This window comes from Pseudophryne corroboree, chromosome 6 (assembly GCF_028390025.1).
Source record: "Pseudophryne corroboree isolate aPseCor3 chromosome 6, aPseCor3.hap2, whole genome shotgun sequence".
In the NCBI taxonomy this organism is placed as follows: Eukaryota; Metazoa; Chordata; class Amphibia; order Anura; family Myobatrachidae; genus Pseudophryne; species Pseudophryne corroboree.
Window position 1 is genome coordinate 111,436,602 of NC_086449.1, and position 18,276 is coordinate 111,454,877.

At 46.2% G+C, this 18,276-nt stretch overlaps 1 protein-coding gene across 1 annotated transcript in view; it reads right to left on the reverse strand.

The window, feature by feature from the left end:
• Positions 1-17,301, reverse strand: part of LOC134934923 (CD209 antigen-like protein E) — a 90,658-nt gene extending 73,357 nt beyond the window's left edge. The window contains exons 1-4 of the mRNA XM_063930251.1: positions 16,197-17,301; positions 15,700-15,837; positions 14,003-14,059; positions 13,752-13,790 (exon numbers count right to left, since the gene is read on the reverse strand). Coding sequence (XP_063786321.1) covers positions 13,752-13,790; positions 14,003-14,059; positions 15,700-15,837; positions 16,197-16,236 — 274 coding nt within the window. The 5' untranslated portion in view covers positions 16,237-17,301. The remainder of the gene's footprint in view (positions 1-13,751; positions 13,791-14,002; positions 14,060-15,699; positions 15,838-16,196) is intronic.
• Positions 17,302-18,276: the final 975 nt, after the last annotated feature.

Here is an 18,276-nt window from a genome sequence, read left to right on the forward strand (position 1 = left end):
TGCCGGTGAGTGGAGCCTCCATCCAGAAGTATTTCAACTACTAGTGGACAAGTGGGGTCTCCCAGATGTAGACATGATGGTGTCTCGACACAATCACAAGGTTCCGGTCTTCGGAGCAAGGACAAGGGTTCCTCAAGCAGTGTTCGTGGGCACACTGGCAATTCCATGGAACTTTCGGCTGCTGTACGTGTTCCCTCCGGTGTCACTCCTGCCCAGGGTAATAAGGCAGTTCAAGTAAGAAGGAGGACTCCTGCTTCTGATTGCCCCAGTGTGGCCCAGACGGCATTAGTTCTCAGACCTTCAGGGTCAATCGATAAAGCGTCCCCTTCTACTTCCACAGCGCCCAGACCTCCTCGTTCAGGGCGCTGTGGAAGTCAGAATTTGGCCTGGCTGGCTTTGACGGTGTGGCTCTTGAAGCTTCCATCCTGAGGGCCAAAGGTTTTTCTGAGGTGGTCATTCAGACTATGTTGAAGGCCTGTAAGCCGGCTTCTGCTCGGATTTACCATAGGGTCTGGAATTCTTTGCTTGGTGTGCATCTAACAATCATGACGCTTACAAGTTTAGTACGGCCAAACTTTTGGCCTTCCTACAACAGAGCCTGGACTTGGGCCTTCGTCTGGCCTTCATTAGGGTTCATATTTCTGCCTTGTCGGTTTGGCTTCAGAGAAAAATTGCCACTCTGCCTGATGTTCATACCTTCACTCAGGGTGTGTTACAGATTCAACCTCCTTACGTCCCGCCTGTGGCTCCTTGGGATTTTTTGGTGGTTCTGGAGGCATTACAAGAGTCTCCGTTTGAGCCTCTTGAATCTGCTGACCTTAAGTGGCTTTCCCTTAATATATTGTTTCTGCTGGCTATTGCCTCTGCTAGATGGGTGTCGGATTTGGGTGCCTTGTCTTGTAGGTCCCCATATCTGATTTTTCACCGTGACCGGGCGGTTCTTAGAACACGTCCCGGGTACCTACCTAAGGTGGTGTCTTCTTTCCACCTTAATCAGGAGATTGTGGTTCCGGTCTTTGTCTCTCCTGAATTGTCTTCCAAAGAGCGGTCTTTGCATGTGGTACGGGCTCACCATATCTATGTGAAGAGGACAGCTCCTATCAGGAAGTCTGATTCTCTCTTTGTACTGTTTGGTTTTCACAAACGTGGCTGACCTGCTCACAAGCAGACCCTGGCCAGATGGATTAGAATGGTGATTGCACATGTTTATGTACAGGCTGGCCTTCCAGCTCCTGCTACCATCAAGGCCCATTCTACTTGGTCGGTTGGACCTTCTTGTGCGGCCCGCTGTGGTGCGACCCTTGAACAATTGTGCAAGGTGGTTACATGTTCCTCAGTGAACATGTTCATAAGGTTCTATGACTTTGATACTCCCGCCTCCCAGGATGCTTCCTTTGGATGCTGGGTTATTGTGCTAGAGTGCATTCCCTCCCATGAGGAACTGCTTTAGGACATCCCTCATGTTATTCCCTGTGGAGCCCAGTGTACCCCGGAGCAGAAAATTAGATTTATGGTAAGAATTTACCGTTGTTAAATCTCTTTCTGTGAGGTGCACTGGGCTCCACAGGGCGCCCACCCTGACGCACTTAGCGTATTTGGGTTTGTATGGCTTTAGCTGCTGACACCTTCTCCTGTCGTGAGAATGTGGTGTATGTGGCTACTAACAGTAGTCGTCTCTTTTACCTGCTACTGCATTGGACTGGTTAACAACACTGAGCTCCTGTGCACAGAGGCGGGGTTATAGAGGAGGCGGCGCTATGCATTCTGGGAACAGTCAAAGCTTTTAGCCTGTTGGTGCCTCGGATCAAGATCCTATTCTACACCTCGATGTTATTCCCTATGGAGCCCAGTGTACCTCGCAGAAAGAGATTTAACAACGTTAAGTTCTTACCATAAATCTCATTTTTAGCTTTCATCAGCGGTTAATAATAAATACAAGGCAGATTCAGGTGCAGATGGATCCACCTTGGGCTATGTTTGCACAGACTTTATCCAGTATAGTTGAACGGATAATTCCTCCAATTCCTGTAACAAGGATAGATTACACTATTAACCCTTACATGCAGCTCCTCACTTCTGGTGTATCACTTCCAGCAGCAGCTTCTCAAAAGAAACAAACTGATAAACCGGTGGTAAGTAAATCTTCACCCTCACAGGCTACACATGACTCAGATGAGGATTCATTGGAAGATGAAAGCTCAATTTATTCTACTTTGGCATACATCATCTCAGCTCAGTGGATATAGCTGAGTTAATTAATGCAATGAAAGCCATTCTATCCTTAGAGGATTCAGCAGAGCCTATGTTAAAAACCAAGGCACCTGTGTTTAAACGTCCCAAAACAGTTAAGACTGAGTTTCCAGGGTCAGATCAGCTAACGGAAATTATGGAAGAGGCATGGGCTATGCCCAATAAGAAGTTTAGAATTCCTAAGAAATGGAATTCCAATTATCCTCTTCCAGCTGGGGATTATTTAAAAAGGGAGGTGGCTCCTAAAGTAGATACGCATGTGATCCAATTAGTGCAAAAATCTACATTACCTTTGCCTTCAACATCATTAAATGATGTGACGGATAGGAGAGTGGATGGTTTTCTAAAAAACGTTTTTTTCCTGTCTGGGGCAGTCATAAGGCCAGCCATGGCTTCAGCTTGGATGGCAAAGACAGTGGCTGCCTGGGCTGATGCATTGCAGGGGGATTTTCTATAGCTTCTAGAGAGCAAAAATCCCATATAGCTCATATAAAACAAGCTACAATGTTCTTGGAAGAAGCAGCGTTGGATATAGGTACTATTGCCTCCAGGGCATCAGCTTCAACACTAGCTGCTTGCAGAGCAGTTTGGCTACGTACGTGGAAAGCTGATTCAGAATCTAAGAAGGTTTTGGAATCGTTACCTTTTTCTGGAGGTATTCTTTTTGGAAAAGAACTGACAGATATTCTGGAGTCAGAAATAGACTCCAAGAAGGTCAAGTTTCCTTACACATACAATTTCAGACCTAAAGTTGTGGCATTTCGGCCCTTTTGGTCTCAAGGAAAAGCTAAAAGGAAAAAAAGTGATGGCAAGCAGGCCCAATACAACAAGTCTGGTAAGACTAAAAAGCATTGGGCTACCAGAGCACCGGTTTGGAAGACAGATAATAAACCATCAGCCTGATGGTGCGGGCCTCCACCCGGGGGACCCCATGGTGGGGGGCGAACTTCTTCAGTTTGCACAGATCTGGCAGCAGTCTACAACAGATGCCTGGGTGCAGGAAGCGGCATCTCTAGGTTATGCTTTTGCCTACAAGAAGCACCTTCCTCAAAGGTTTTTTTGTAACAGCCCGTCTCGGGTAGAGACGAAGGCCAGGGCTTTGTTAGAGGCAGTTCAGAAATTGCTTCACTCAGAAGTAGTCATTCCAGTTCCTCCTGCACAACGAGGACAGGGTTTTTACTCCAACCTGTTTTTAGTTCAGAAGCCAAATGGGTCTTTTCGGTCCATTCTCAATCTCAAAGTACTGAACAAATACATTTGGGTACCTCGGTTTCACATGGAGATGTTCTGTTCCACCATTTTGGCCATGGAACCAGGGGATTATATGGTATACCTGGATATACAGGATGCTTACCTACATGTTCCTATAGCACTGTCCCTACAGTGCTATCTCAGGTTCGCTATCTTCCAACAGCATTTTCAGTTCCATGCCCTACCTTTTGGGTTAGCCACAGCCCCCAGAATATTTACCAAGATTATGGTGGTAATGGCAGCTTATCTCCGCCAGCTGGGGATAAGAATTTTTCCATACCTCGACGATCTTTTAATCCTGGCACAGACGCAGGATTTGCTTTTATGTTATCTGCAACAGACAATAACGTGTCTGCAGAACCACGGGTGGCTCATAAACTGGAAAAAATCATCTCTGGTTCCGTCACAACGGATGACTAACTTGAGGGCTGTACTGGATTCAGGTCTTTAGAGAGTAAGTTTACCTCTGAACAAGAAAGCCAAGGTCCAGTCAAGGATTCAGGACTTGTTACACAGTCAAAAGGTATCCATTCACGCAGCAATGCGCGTGATGGGTTTGATGGTGTTAACATTTAACATGGTGGAGTATGCACAATTCCACTCGAGGTCTCTGCAGCGTCTGATTCTTGCCAAATGGAATGGGTTGCATCAGACGATAAAAACACAGACCTAGGGGTATATTTACTAAGCTCCCGATTTTGACCGAGATGCCGTTTTTTCTTCAAAGTGTCATCTCGGTTAATCTCGGTCATTTACTAAACACTAATCACGGCAGTGATGAGGGCATTCGTAATTTTTTGCTAGTTCAGGTAAAAAATTACGAATGAATACACCATCGGTCAAATTACGCCTGTTTAGATATGAATCTCGGTCATTTACTAAGAAGTGCAAAGCAAAAAAACACAAAACACTGCCGTGAAAAATTACAACTCGTAAAAAAGTCCTAAAAAAAAACAGACCTGCTTTTTTTTTCCGTGATTTGAGATGCATGCAGGGATCCATGAGATCCGTGCATGTATATCAGTGGGAAGGGGTGGGAAAGTGCTTATTTTTGCCAAAAAAATTGCGTGGGGTCCCCCCTCCTAAGCATAACCAGCCTCGGGCTCTTTGAGCCGATCCTGGTTGCAGAAATATGGGGGGAAAAATGACAGGGGTTCCCCCATATTTAAGCAACCAGCATCGGGCTCTGCGCCTGGTCCTGGTCCCAAAAATACGGGGGACAAAAAGAGTAGGGGTCCCCCGTATTTTTAAAACCAGCACCGGGCTCCACTAGCTGGACAGATAATGCCACAGCCGGGGGTCACTTTTATACAGCGCCCTGCGGCCGTGGCATCAAAAATCCAACTAGTCACCCCTGGCCGGGGTACCCTGGGGGAGTGGGAACCCCTTCAATCAAGGGGTCCCCCCCCCCCAGCCACCCAAGGGCCAGGGGTGAAGCCCGAGGCTGTCCCCCCCCCATCCAATGGGCTGCGGATGGGAGGGCTGATAGCCTTTGTTGTAAAATAAAAGATATTGTTTTTAGTAGCAGTACTACAAGTCCCAGCAAGCCTCCCCCGCATGCTGGTACTTGGAGAACCACAAGTACCAGCATGCGGCGGAAAAACGGGCCCGCTGGTACCTGTAGTACTACCACTAAAAAAATACCCAAAAAAACACAAGACACACACACCGTGAAAGTATAATTTTATTACATACATACACACATACATACATACTTACCTTATGTTCTCACGCAGGTCGGTCCTCTTCTCCAGTAGAATCCAAGGGCTACCTGTTGAAGAAATTCTACTCACCAGATCCATGGGTCCAGGCTCCTCGGCAAATCCAGGGTTAATCCACGTACTTGAATAAAAAAAAAAAACGGTGTCCCGACCACGAACTGAAAGGGGACCCATGTTTGCACATGGGTCACCTTCCCACGAATGCCAGAAACCCACTTTGACTTCTGTCTAAGTGGGTTTCTTCAGCCAATCAGGGAGTGCCACGTTGTAGCACTCTCCTGATCAGCTGTGTGCTGCTGTCCTCACTGACAGGCGGCACACGGCAGTGTTACAATGTAGCGCCTATGCGCTCCATTGTAACCAATGCTGGGAACTTTCTGCTCAGCGGTGACGTCACTTTAGGTCAACCGCAGGGCAGAAAGTTCCCATCATTGGTTACAATGTAGCGCATAGGCGCTACATTGTAACACTGCCGTGTGCTGCCTGTCAGTGAGGACAAGAGCACACAGCCGATCAGGAGAGTGCTACAACGTGGCACTCCCTGATTGGCTGAAGAAACCCACTTAGACAGAAGTCAGAGTGGCTTTCTGGCATTCGTGGAAAGGAGTCCCATGTGAAAACATGGGGCCCCTTTCAGTTCGTGGCTCGGCTTTCCGTTTTCTTATTTTATGCAAGTACGTGGATTACCCCTGGATTTCCCGAGGAGCCTGGACCCCTGGATCTCGTGAGTATAATTTCTTCAACAGGTACCCCTTGGATTCTACTGGAGAAGAGGACCGACCTGCGTGTGAACATAAGGTAAGTATGTATGTATGTTTGTGTGGATGTATGTAATAAATCTTTACTTTCACGGTGTGTGTGTCTTGTCTTTTTTTGGGTATTTTTTTAGTAGTAGTACTACAGGTACCAGCGGGCCCGTTTTTCCGCCGCATGCTGGTACTTGTGGTTCTCCAAGTACCAGCATGCGGGGGAGGCTTGCTGGGACTTGTAGTACTGCTACTAAAAACAATATCTTTTATTTTACAACAAAGGCTATCAGCCCTCCCATCCGCAGCCCATTGGATGGGGGGGGACAGCCTCGGGCTTCACCCCTGGCCCTTGGGTGGCTGGGGGGGGGGGACCCCTTGATTGAAGGGGTCCCCACTCCCCCAGGGTACCCCGGCCAGGGGTGACTAGTTGGATTTTTGATGCCACGGCCGCAGGGCGCTGTATAAAAGTGACCCCCGGCTGTGGCATTATCTGTCCAGCTAGTGGAGCCCGGTGCTGGTTTTAAAAATACGGGGGACCCCTACTCTTTTTGTCCCCCGTATTTTTGGGACCAGGACCAGGCGCAGAGCCCGATGCTGGTTGCTTAAATATGGGGGAACCCCTGTCATTTTTTTCACCATATTTTTGCAACCAGGATCGGCTCAAAGAGCCCGAGGCTGGTTATGCTTAGGAGGGGGGACCCCACACATTTTTTTTAATTATTTTACAGTGTTTAATTAAAAAAACAAAAAAAAATAAACCCCAGCACGGATCACACAGATCCGGCCGAGATTGATTGTAAAAAAAGTCGGCAGTGTTTTGCTAATCACTGCCGTAAAAATAGGTAAAAAACCACGAATGACATCGACATCGGAAGCAAAGAAAAACCCGAATACGACAGCTTAGTAAATCCATCGTAATCAATTCAAAAAGTTGCAGTTTTACACTGTCGATGTCATTCGTGATTGAACTTTGACCTTTTTTCGGAAATTACGAATCTTAGTAAATTTACCCCCATGTCTCTTAAGATAAAAGTAAGAAGGTCATTAGCCTGGTGGTTACAGACATCCCATCTGGACACAGGGAGACCCCTTTGGATATCAGATTGGGAAATTCTGATGACAGACGCCAGTCTCCAGTGCTGGGGAGCAGTGTCAGGAAGGTTTTGTTTTCAGAGGCAGTGGACCAGAAAAGAAAGTTGCCTGCCAATAAACATATTGGAACTTCGGGCCATATACAAGGCACTGATTCAAGCAAAGGACATTCTTCGGGGAAAACCAGTCCAGATCCGCTCGGACATTGCGACGGCGGTAGAGTACCTCAACCATCAGGGAGGAACTCGCAGCCAAAAAGCGATGAAGGAGGTAAGTCACATACTAAAGTGGGCAGAACTTCATCATCCAGCCTTGTCCGCAGTGTTCGTTCTGGGAGTCCTAAACTGGGAAGCGGACTTTCTCAGTTGACACTCCATTCAGGCAAGCGAATGGGCTCTACACCTGGAGGTCTTCCAGACTCTAGTAGACAAGTGGGGGTTGCCAGAGATAGATCTCATGGCGTCCCGTCTGAACAACAAAGTTTCACATACGGGTCAAGAACAAAGGATCCCAGAGCAATCTTTGTGGATACCCTGTCGGTGAGATGGGACTTTCATCTAGCTTATGTGTTTCCTCCAATCACCCTATTACCCAGGATGCTGAGAAAGATAAAGCAAGGGAAAGGTGCCATGATACTAATAGCTCCGGCTTGGCCCAGAAGACATTGGTACACAGATCTGCAGAGGATGTCGATGGATGTTCCACTTCTGCTCCCTCAACGTCCAGATCTACTGATGCAGGGTCCTTGTTATCACAGACATCTGGATCAACTGTCTTTGACGGCGTGGCTCTTGAAACCTCTATCCTGAAGTCAAGAGGATTCTCACAACAGGTAATTCAAACTATGCTTAGAACAAGGAAACTTTCCTCAGCTCGAATTTATCACCGAAAATGGCAAACCTATATTCATTGGTGCAGTTAACGGGAAATGGACCCTAAGGCTTTCAGAGTTTCCAGGGTCTTAGCATTCCTTCAGGCAGGAATGGATAAAGGTTTGAAGGTGGCTTCCTTGATAGTGCAAGTGTCGGCATTGACTGTATGGTTCCAAAGAAAATTGCCAATTTACAGGATGTGCATACTTTTTTCCAGGGAATGCTCCGCATTCAACCTCCTTTTGTTCCTCCTACAGTGCCTTGGGACTTAAGTCTAGTCCTGAAAGCCTTTCAAGTTGACCTGTTTAAACCACTTAATAAAGTGGATCTTAAATGGTTGACAGCTAAAGTTATCTTTCTACTGGCTATGGCGTCAGCTAGAAGAGTATCAGATTTAGGGGCATTATCATGTCGTTCCCCATTTCTGATTTTTTATCCAGATAAAGCAGTTTCAGAACTAGATCTGGGTATCTTCCGAAGGTGCTGTCTAAATTCCATCTTAATGAAGAAATTGTAGTCAGTGCCATCAGAAAGACAGATTCTCTCTTCATTCTAGATTTCACAAGAGAGGATGGCCTGCTGATAAGCAGACACTGGCAAGATGGCTTCGGATGACGATTTCAGAAGCATATTCTCAGGCTGATCTCCTGGTTACGGCTAATGTCTCTGCTCACTCTACTCGTAAGGTAGGTCCATTATGGGCAGCACAATGTGGTGCTTCAGGAGAACAGATATGTAAGGCAGCCACATGGTCTTCCATTAACACATTCATTAGACATTATGCCTTGGATACCTTTGCCTCTCATGACGCTGAATTTGGGCAAAGGATTCTCCTGTCCAATCAAGAGCGTCCCCACCACTAAATTGCTTTGGGAAATCCCATTGTTATCCCGTGGATAACCTGTAGACCCTGCCGGAGAAATATACGTTATGGTAAGAACTTACCGTTGATAATGGTATTTCTCCTAAGTCCACAGGATCCACAGGGATCCCACCCTGACGCACCTGATTTGAGGATCCTTTTACTCCCACTAACCTCTTCCTTTTTGTACGGAAGGGTGTGCATGGGTGTTCTTATCACCTGATTAAGGCTAGCTATGATGCTCCTGCCTTGAGCTTTGGAATACAACTGATTTGCCTGAGCAAGGAGGCGGAGATATATGGACGGGCCCGTTGCATGCTGGAGGGCCGGAAAAGCTTTGACTGATTGGTGCAAATCTGCTTTCGCTTCATTATATCCCATTGTTATCCTGTGGACTTAGGATAAATACCGTTATCAACGGTTAGTTCTTACCATAACGTATATTTTTCATTGCCAAGTTCCATTGTGCTACATGTACAGACTCAGACACACACAAACATACAAGTATCAGGGCCAAAACCAGGAGTTTTGTCACGCAGGGCAAGCCATTAACTTGGTGGGCCATTCCCTTCCCAACTCCGTAAGGGCAAAGGGGATAGCTATGCATTTTCATACTTTTTATTTTTATTTATTTGGGCTATGGATAAAGAAAAAATAAAATAATAACCATACATTGATACATACATAAAATCACACACCTTACATACTGTCACACACTTAAACACACACACGCGCAAATACAATCACTCACATACATACATATAATCACACACCTGTATAAATACATACAGATGGAGCCGCGCTCCAACGCAGGCATGCACTCCTGGCATGTCCTCCTAGCCACGCCGGGAGTGCACAGAGACGCTCTCCCATTCTACTGAATGCGGCGCGTCTCCATCAGCGTCTATAACATCTGTCAGCATCTCCGGACGGAGACGCTCTCAGCGTTAGACGCACTTGGGCGGGCGTGCCCAAGCACAGATGGAGCCACGACTATAGGGACAGGGATACGCTTATGTGACCGGCGGTCAGGAGGTATTAATACCAACGCTGGGATCCCGGCAACTGAAAATCCCACTGGTCGGCTTTGTTGCGCTCGCCCCCCTTTCTCGCCCCCATTTCCGGCCTTTCCAGGATCCTGCCGCCGGTATTGTGACCGGCGGTCTCCTGACTGCCGGTCACACATACCCAATGCTAGTGACACATACAGTGACACACAAGCACATATACATATATATATACATATATGTAGTCACACACCTATTCACATACAGTCACACACTCTCCAATCCGGCGCACGGGTCACATCCCCCCCCCCCAAGCCCCCCCTAGTTGCGGCCATGCATGTGTCACATGACAAATTAATCGGGATGTAGTTATGTGACCAATGGTCTAGAGACAGACGGTCACATAACCTCCCCCTGCATCCCTAACAATGAAAATACTGATAGCCGGTATGCTGACTAGAAGGGACTATTCCCACTCGTGAGTTGTGCAAGTCCCCCCCACCGGCATTCTGCGTCCGGGATCCCGGGGAATCCCCCCGGCTGTGATGCTAACTGCCGGGATCCCGGCCGCCAGCGGCCACAACCCAATTAATCAGCACAGTCTCCTGGTGCTTTCTAGCTGCATAGCATTATGACTAAGAGTCAGACACATATTTGGGTAAAAAACACACCCGGTGCTAGCAGAGCCACACGGGACATGGCGACGGACTTGCGCCAGGTGTCTCATTTCATATGGTATATAGCGACTAGTTGATAACACATCTGTAATGTGATTCCGTTACCTCAAATTACGACCTGGGAAAAAAATTATAGGATCAACCTCTTTTAAAGATCTGCTTGTACAGTATTTAGAAACTTTAATATAAATCTGAATTTTGAGGTAATACCTCAATATTTGAATAAATAATAAAACTTTTTTTTAACTCTTTCGATAATGGAATCACCCTTAGGGCTAGATATAATAGATAATGATTTTGGAAAACGTGCCAAAATTGCACATTTTCCGCAAATCACAAATGTAATAGGGTGCGGTAATGCACAAAATTGCATGTTTTCAGCCTTTACCAAAAATTGTAAGGGAAAAATCGCATCCAGATGTTTTCCCACTGAAAACAAGCAAAACCACAAAAGTAATAGGGTGCGATTGTTCAAATCATACACCAAACATTACCAAAAATCACCAGAAATAGACCAGTTTGTGAATAGCGAGTTTGACAGAAGCATGCACAGATCAGTAAGATTCGTGCATGCTTCTGTCTTGCTCCCATCTTGCTCCCCTCCAATCTGTCCTGAACTCCGCAGCTAGGCTTATCTTCCTCTCCCGCCGCACCACATCTGCCACTCCCCTTCAACAAAATCTACACTGGCTCCCATTCCCCTACAGAATCCTCTTCAAACTCCTCACCCTCACATACAAGGCCATCTCTAATTCCACTGCTCCCTACATCTCCAACCTCCTCTCCCTTCATACTCCCTCCCGCCCCCTACGGTCGACTAATGACCGTCGCCTCTCCACCGCCCTGGTCACTGCTTCCCATGCACGAGTTCAGGATTTTGCCCGTGCTGCACCCCTTCAGTGGAACGCGCTCCCCCGCTCCATTAGACTCTCCCCAACCTTGCAAAGCTTCAAACGGGCACTAAAAACCCACCTACTCATCAAAGCGTACCCTTCTAATGCATAACTCAGAGCTGAAGCCGCGCCTCCACCCCCTGCCTCATGCCGTGAACATCTCAGCTTTGCTTGCATACTGCCATCAGGCTACCTCCCGCTTGCCTGCACCTCTTGTCATCTGTCTGTCGCCCCTCCCCAATAGATTGTTAGCTCTTCAGAGCAGGGCCCTCTTTCCTCTTGTTATCTAAGCCCTCGTCTCAACACATTTCACTCACAGCTCTCCCCTACTCAACGACCATTTTTATCCTGCTAGTAAAGGCTCATCTCCATCTATGACCACCAGCCTCTAGTAGTACGATGATCACTCCCTCAATACTTACATCTTAGCTGTACTATGTCTTGAGAATGTGTGGTGCTCTGTTACCTGTACTCTATTTCTGTTATTTATTTACTGTAATGCAATGTTTTGTCCCCTGTACTGTCCTTTGTACGGCGCTGCGAAACACATGTGGCGCCTTATAAATAAAATGTAATAATAATAATAATAATAAAAGTAAATAAAGAGTTAAAAAAAAAAGACAAGCAGGTCCTCACCACAAGCATAACCAGCCCTGGGCTCTTTGAGCCGCTCCTAGTTGCTAAAATACAGATAAAAAAATTGGCTGGGGTTCCCCCCGTATTTAAGCAACCAGCACCGGGCTCTTGGACCGGTCCTGGTTTTAAAAATACGGGGGGGAAAGACGTAGGGGGCCCCCATATTTTTGGAACCAGCATCGGGCTCCACTAGCCAGGGAGATAATGCCGCAGCCGGGGGACACTTTTATACAGGTACTGCAGCCTCAGCATCAGGCAGAGCCACAAGTACCAGCATGCGGGGGAGGCTTGCTGGGACCTGTAGTTCCACAGCAAAATACACTATTTATTTATACTTTTTTTTACACAATCAACAGCTATTAGCCTACCATCCACAGGCCACGGATGGTGGGGACAGCGCCGGGCTTCATCCCTGGCCCTTGGGTATCCTGGACGGGGGGGGGGGGGGGGGGCCCGGCCAGTGGTGACTAGTTGGGGGGGGGTTGATGCTGCGGCCGCAGGGACCTGTATAAAAGTCAGAAAAGTTTTTAAACGAGGGCTGTGCTTTACCCCCAATATTAAAGAAAATAGCTGCTGTGAGAGACAGTGAGGGGGCTCCACACGCCCTCTCGATATATAAATAGAAGTATAGAGATATCTCACTGCACTTATCTCCTTGATAGGTAATACCTATATATTTATGGTTTTTTTTTTACCAATATAGTTCTAAATCTATAATCTCTCCCAGTATTATATGGAAATATCCATAATCCACTCAATAAATATCAATAAAAAAAGGGCATTTATTATATTATACAATACAAAAAAAAATATGCAAAATATAAAAATTATAAAATAATTGGCCTAATACCGGTATACAACACATACACAACAGAACAATACAAACACCAGATATAATTGTGTATATAATGTGGGGATAGATACACATTACAGCAAATTACTCTTCTCCATACACAGCGCTTATTTCCATTATATTAGCCCTGACATTGAAGTATTATAAGATAATTTAATCAAACACCTTTATTTTCATTGCTTTATATGCAAATGAATGAAAGCCTCTACATAATATTGTTTTCATTCAGTGAACATATAGATTAAAGAGCCCTAATATGAAGTACAGTATATCACAAATCAAAATGATTTTCTTCTATTAAATAGAGCACTTCAACTGATGGGTGGTATTCATGTGACCGCCGGTCAGCTGACCGACAGTCACATGACCTCCTCCACCAGCCCGACGGGTCACTGTCCCGATGGTTGGCATGCCGACCAACAGGGACTATTTCTACTCGTGGGTGTCCACGACACCCATAGAGTGGGAATAGAACCCGTGGTGACCGCAGGTCGCCACCGAGCCCGCAGCGTGGCAAGCGCAGCGAGCCCGCAAGGGGCTTGCTGCACTCGCCCCTCCACGCCGGGATCCCGGCGTCGGTAAGCTGACCGGCGGTCAGGAGACCGACGGTCAGCCGTACTACACCCCAACTGATTAATAATGCTAACATCTTGTACCTGTGTTGACTTTTATGTTTTAGGTTCTACGTCCAGATTTTCATGGAATTGCCCTAAGGGTGCCATCAAGACTCTTGGATAGATCATAGATCTAAGGATGGGGTAGGGGGGAGGGGTTACAGCAATGCATAGTTGAAACGCTGGTAACACCCCAGTCACACAACACAACCATTAACTTCCTATACAAATAATTCCCATTCTCCCCCTACACCCCGCATGACAAACTTCTCACCTATAGCTGGTGGATGAAACGTTGGGACTGTCCGCGTCACTGGCAATAAAACATAAGGCATACAGGAATATGAGTACAGTCCCCAGTAGTGATAAAACATACATGTAACTCTTTAGTCAAATGCATTTATCTATAGTAGAAAAACAAGTTTTTACAGATAAAAAATAAACGGAGCAACTTGTACACTGACTGGAAGAATATATGTGCGGACATTTTTGGCATAAGTTAATGTAGGCACACTCTGTTCTCACCAACATTTTCTTTATGGTTTTTCCCTCTATCATTGAAGTTTCCAGGTTTAGCCAGGCCTGAAAAACACATTAATGACTGTGTCACATTAAGGCTGATGGGGGGCCATTCACAATAGAGCAAAGCAGTTTCTAGAATTGTGCAATATCATTGAGTCTGTTTTTGCACCTATGTGTAAAGATGGCAGCTCAGTATGGGGTAAATTTACTAAGGTGGGAGGTTTTTTAGAACTGGTGATGTTGCCCATAGCAACCAATCACATTCTATTAATTATCTGATTGGTTACGCATAATCTGATTGGTTGCTATGAGCAACATAACCATTTCTAAAAAAACTCCCACCTTAGTAAATTTACCTCCAGGACTGCCCAGAGTGAGGCTACACAATGGTATTATCAGATGGGAGCACGTCCTGAGATGCAGCACAGACGGTATGCCATTACTGTACACGGACCCGCAGAACTATTTAAGAAAGCGACCAAGCTCAATTTCTACAACAGAAGAAAAGAATCGGAAACGCAGTATGGACTGAGAGCAAACAAAGTTCATGGAAAGTAGCGCAATTAAAAGTTTAACTGCAAATAAAAAGAAGCAGTCTAGAGAAATATTTATTTTTTTAAATAAAAAAAATGTTTTAATAAAACATATAAATGAATACAGATTTTGGCTTGCAATGTAATAAGAGAGATTCTATGAAATTGGGCTCAAAGCCAACTGATGGATGGAAGTGGAACAAGAGTGGGGTACTATACACTGGTAATAAAGAGACCCAGTGTCCTTGGGAAGAAATATCCCACTTCCTCTGTGTATATTAAATAATGCCCATGTGTTAACAATATATGATGTAGCTGAAATGCTATGTTACTCTTCCATATAATCCTCTGAAAAGGTATATCCGCCCAGGGGCCCTCACTTCTGCAGATATAGGAACCCCACAGTAAGGTAGCCAGTCACCAAAGAGCGGAAGTACAGATGAACTTGGAGCTCGAAATGTGCAATACCTCAAGGCTTCAATAAAACGAGGAAAAAAAACTAAAATACAGCAGGAACAACTTTCCATCGCAAGGACAAAAAACTGGTTCTGAGAACTGAGACAGTATAAAGACAGCATGCAACGGATTCAGAATGTATACCCATGCAACGACAATAGACAACTTAGGGGGTCATTCCAGGTTGATTGCTAGCTGCCGTTGTTCACATGGCAGCGATCAGGCTAAAATTCGGCTTTTCTACGCATGCATATGCACCGCAATGCGCCGGCGCGTTGTACGGGTACAATGAGCATCGTGGGTTTCTAATGAACATTCCAGTCGTACGGCCGAACACAGGAAGATTGACATGAAGTGGGCGTTTCTGGGTGGCAACTGACCGTTTTCAGGGAGTGTTTGGTAAAACGCAGGCGTGGCTGAAAAAACGCAGGCGTGGCTGGGCGTTCGCTGGGCGGGTGTGTGACGTCAAAAGCCGTCCCTCCGTCGTTAGAATCAACGCACGCGAAGAGTAACTACAGGGCTGGTCTTGTTTTGCACAAAAAGATTTTGCAGGCGCTCTGCTGCACAAGCATTCGCACTTCTGCAAAGTGAAAATACACTCCCAGTGGGCGGTGGCATAGCGTTTGCACGGCTGCTAAAAGTAGCCAGCGAGCGATCAACTCGGAATGACCCCCTTAGTACTGTAAGTTAGTGTAATAATATATACTTTACATTTTAGCTGCAGGTCTTCCCTCCTGCCAGTGGCTTCAGTCCCCTTCTTCTCTCTTGCTGGAACAGCTGGTATACTCCTAATGTTGCTCACATTCTCATAGTCATCTGCATCACCATCATCATCGGTTACACCGCACCCTGAGGACGTACAAATAGGTATGTGTTACCTTCACCGGTACTCCTCACAGGAGCGACCATAGGGAGAATTACTGCAGGTTGTACACCTCCATAGAGACATCTGTCACCTAACAAACCCATCACCCTTTACATAACATTTATTATTGAGAGCATGAAGAATAAGTAATATGATCTACAGCCACTAATTCTTTGTTTAAAAAAAGAAATAAAATACAATCATTTTTTAAATCTCAAAGCTACAGTATGCTATAAATAAGGCCAGTTATGCCAGCGGGACACGCTTGGAGCATAAAGTGATAACCAGGTGCATATAGCGCATCCGCTTATTTAATCGAAAACATCCCACAATCTTCGCTTACCTTTCATTTTGTTCTTTGGCTCTCCATAAACATTCTGCATTTTGAACCCACGCTGTACCAGTACAATTGGCCTCTACTCTGTACCACTTTACGTAGTCAAGAGAATGCTCTGTTTGTCAGTTCCCTGTACAATACACCTTCACCACAGTGTACAGTACAGACCACTGCCACCTCACTGTACCCCTCTATACAGTACAACACACTGCCACCAAACTGTACCCCTCTGTACAGAACACTTCCACCACACTGTACCCCTTTATACAGTACAGCACACTGCCACCAAATCGTACCCCTCTGTACAGAACACTTCCACCACACTGTACCCCTTTATACAGTACAACACACTACCACCACACTGTAACCCTCTATCAGTACAACACACTGCCACCCCACTGCACCCCTCTGTACAGTACAGTTGCACCACAATGTACAGTACAGCACACTGCCACCCCACTGTACCCCTCTGTACAGTACAGTTGCACCACAATGTACAGTACAGCACACTGCCACCACACTGTACCCCTCTGAACAGTACAATGCACTGCCACCAAACTGTACCCCTCTGTACAGTAGAGCACACTGTCACCTCACTGCATCCCTCTGTACAGTATAACACACTGCCACCACACAGCACCACTCTGTACAGTAAAACTCACTGTCACCACACTGTACCCCTCTATACAGTATAACACACTGCCACCAAACTGTACCACTCTGTACAGTATAACGCACTGCCACAACACAGCACCCCTCTGTAACGTATAACACCCTGACACCACACAACACCCCTCTGTACAGTATAACCTACTGCCACCACACTGTTCCCCTCTGTACAGTACACCTCCACCACACTGTACTGTACACCACACTGTGTACCTCACTGTACAGTACACCTACACCACACTGTACAGCACACTGCCACCACACAGCACCCCTCTGTACAGTACAGCACACTGCCACCTCACTGTACCCCTCTGTAAAGTACACCTCCACCACAATGTACAGTATAGCACACTGACACCACACTGTGTACCTCTATGTACAGTACAGCACACTGCCCTTACACTATACCTCTCTGTACAGGACACAATGCTTCAAATAGTCAGAGAACTCTTCCGCTTTCAAAGTGTTCTGAATCGTCTACCTAGTTTTCTGGATGCTTTACTAGTGGCTGAGATGAATACACATCTTAAATCTTTCCATTTCCCCCCCAGTCTTCCTGTCAGAGAGTAGAGTGAACACCATCTAAGAAAGCCCCTTGGGATAGTAGACAGCAGTCCCAGTGACTCAGTAGGAGGTGAAATTCAAATCACCTTTGCTATCTTCCTCTTCTGTCTTTCTGTTCTCCTTCCTGGCTTGATAATCCTCTTATAAACCATCTATCAATGACTGAAATCAAGAAACAAATAAAATGTGGTCTTCTTTCAGTAATTTCTTAGACGTTAAGGTGCAAGAGTCATCCCTTACTTACATTGTTAAGATTTAGAAAACATATTTAGTGGTATCTTTGTAAAATATGACAAGGGTGCGTACCAGTACTCACAGTAGGTGCAGTGGATTGACTCCCATCATGGTTTCTTTAAGGTGCATGAGGAGGTGCAGTCAAATCTGCTTAATTGACTTTAATGCATTTCTCCCCTGCAGCCTGGGGCAGCTGAAAGCGCGTGACAGATTAAATAGTGCCCCCTGGGTCGAAGATATCTCGGATAGCAGAGATACCTTTATCTTTCTATAAAGGTGGGTACACACTGATAGATATATCTGCAGATCAATTGATCTGCAGATATATCTATGGACGGATCGGGCAGTGTGCTGTGCATACACACTGCCCAATCCGTCGGGGACTGACGTCATGAACTGGGCGGGCATGTACACATGCCCGCCCAGTTCAGCTGTCAATCACTGCCGGCCGCCGCAGCATGTGTACGAGTAGCCGGCTGGTCGCCCGCACACACACAGCGATGCGCCAATATATCGTTAGATATATTGGCCGTCGGCTGTGCTGCGGGGCTGACGCGATATGTCTGTGAATGACGGAGTTCACAGACATATCGCCCGTACACACTGGCCGACGGACCCG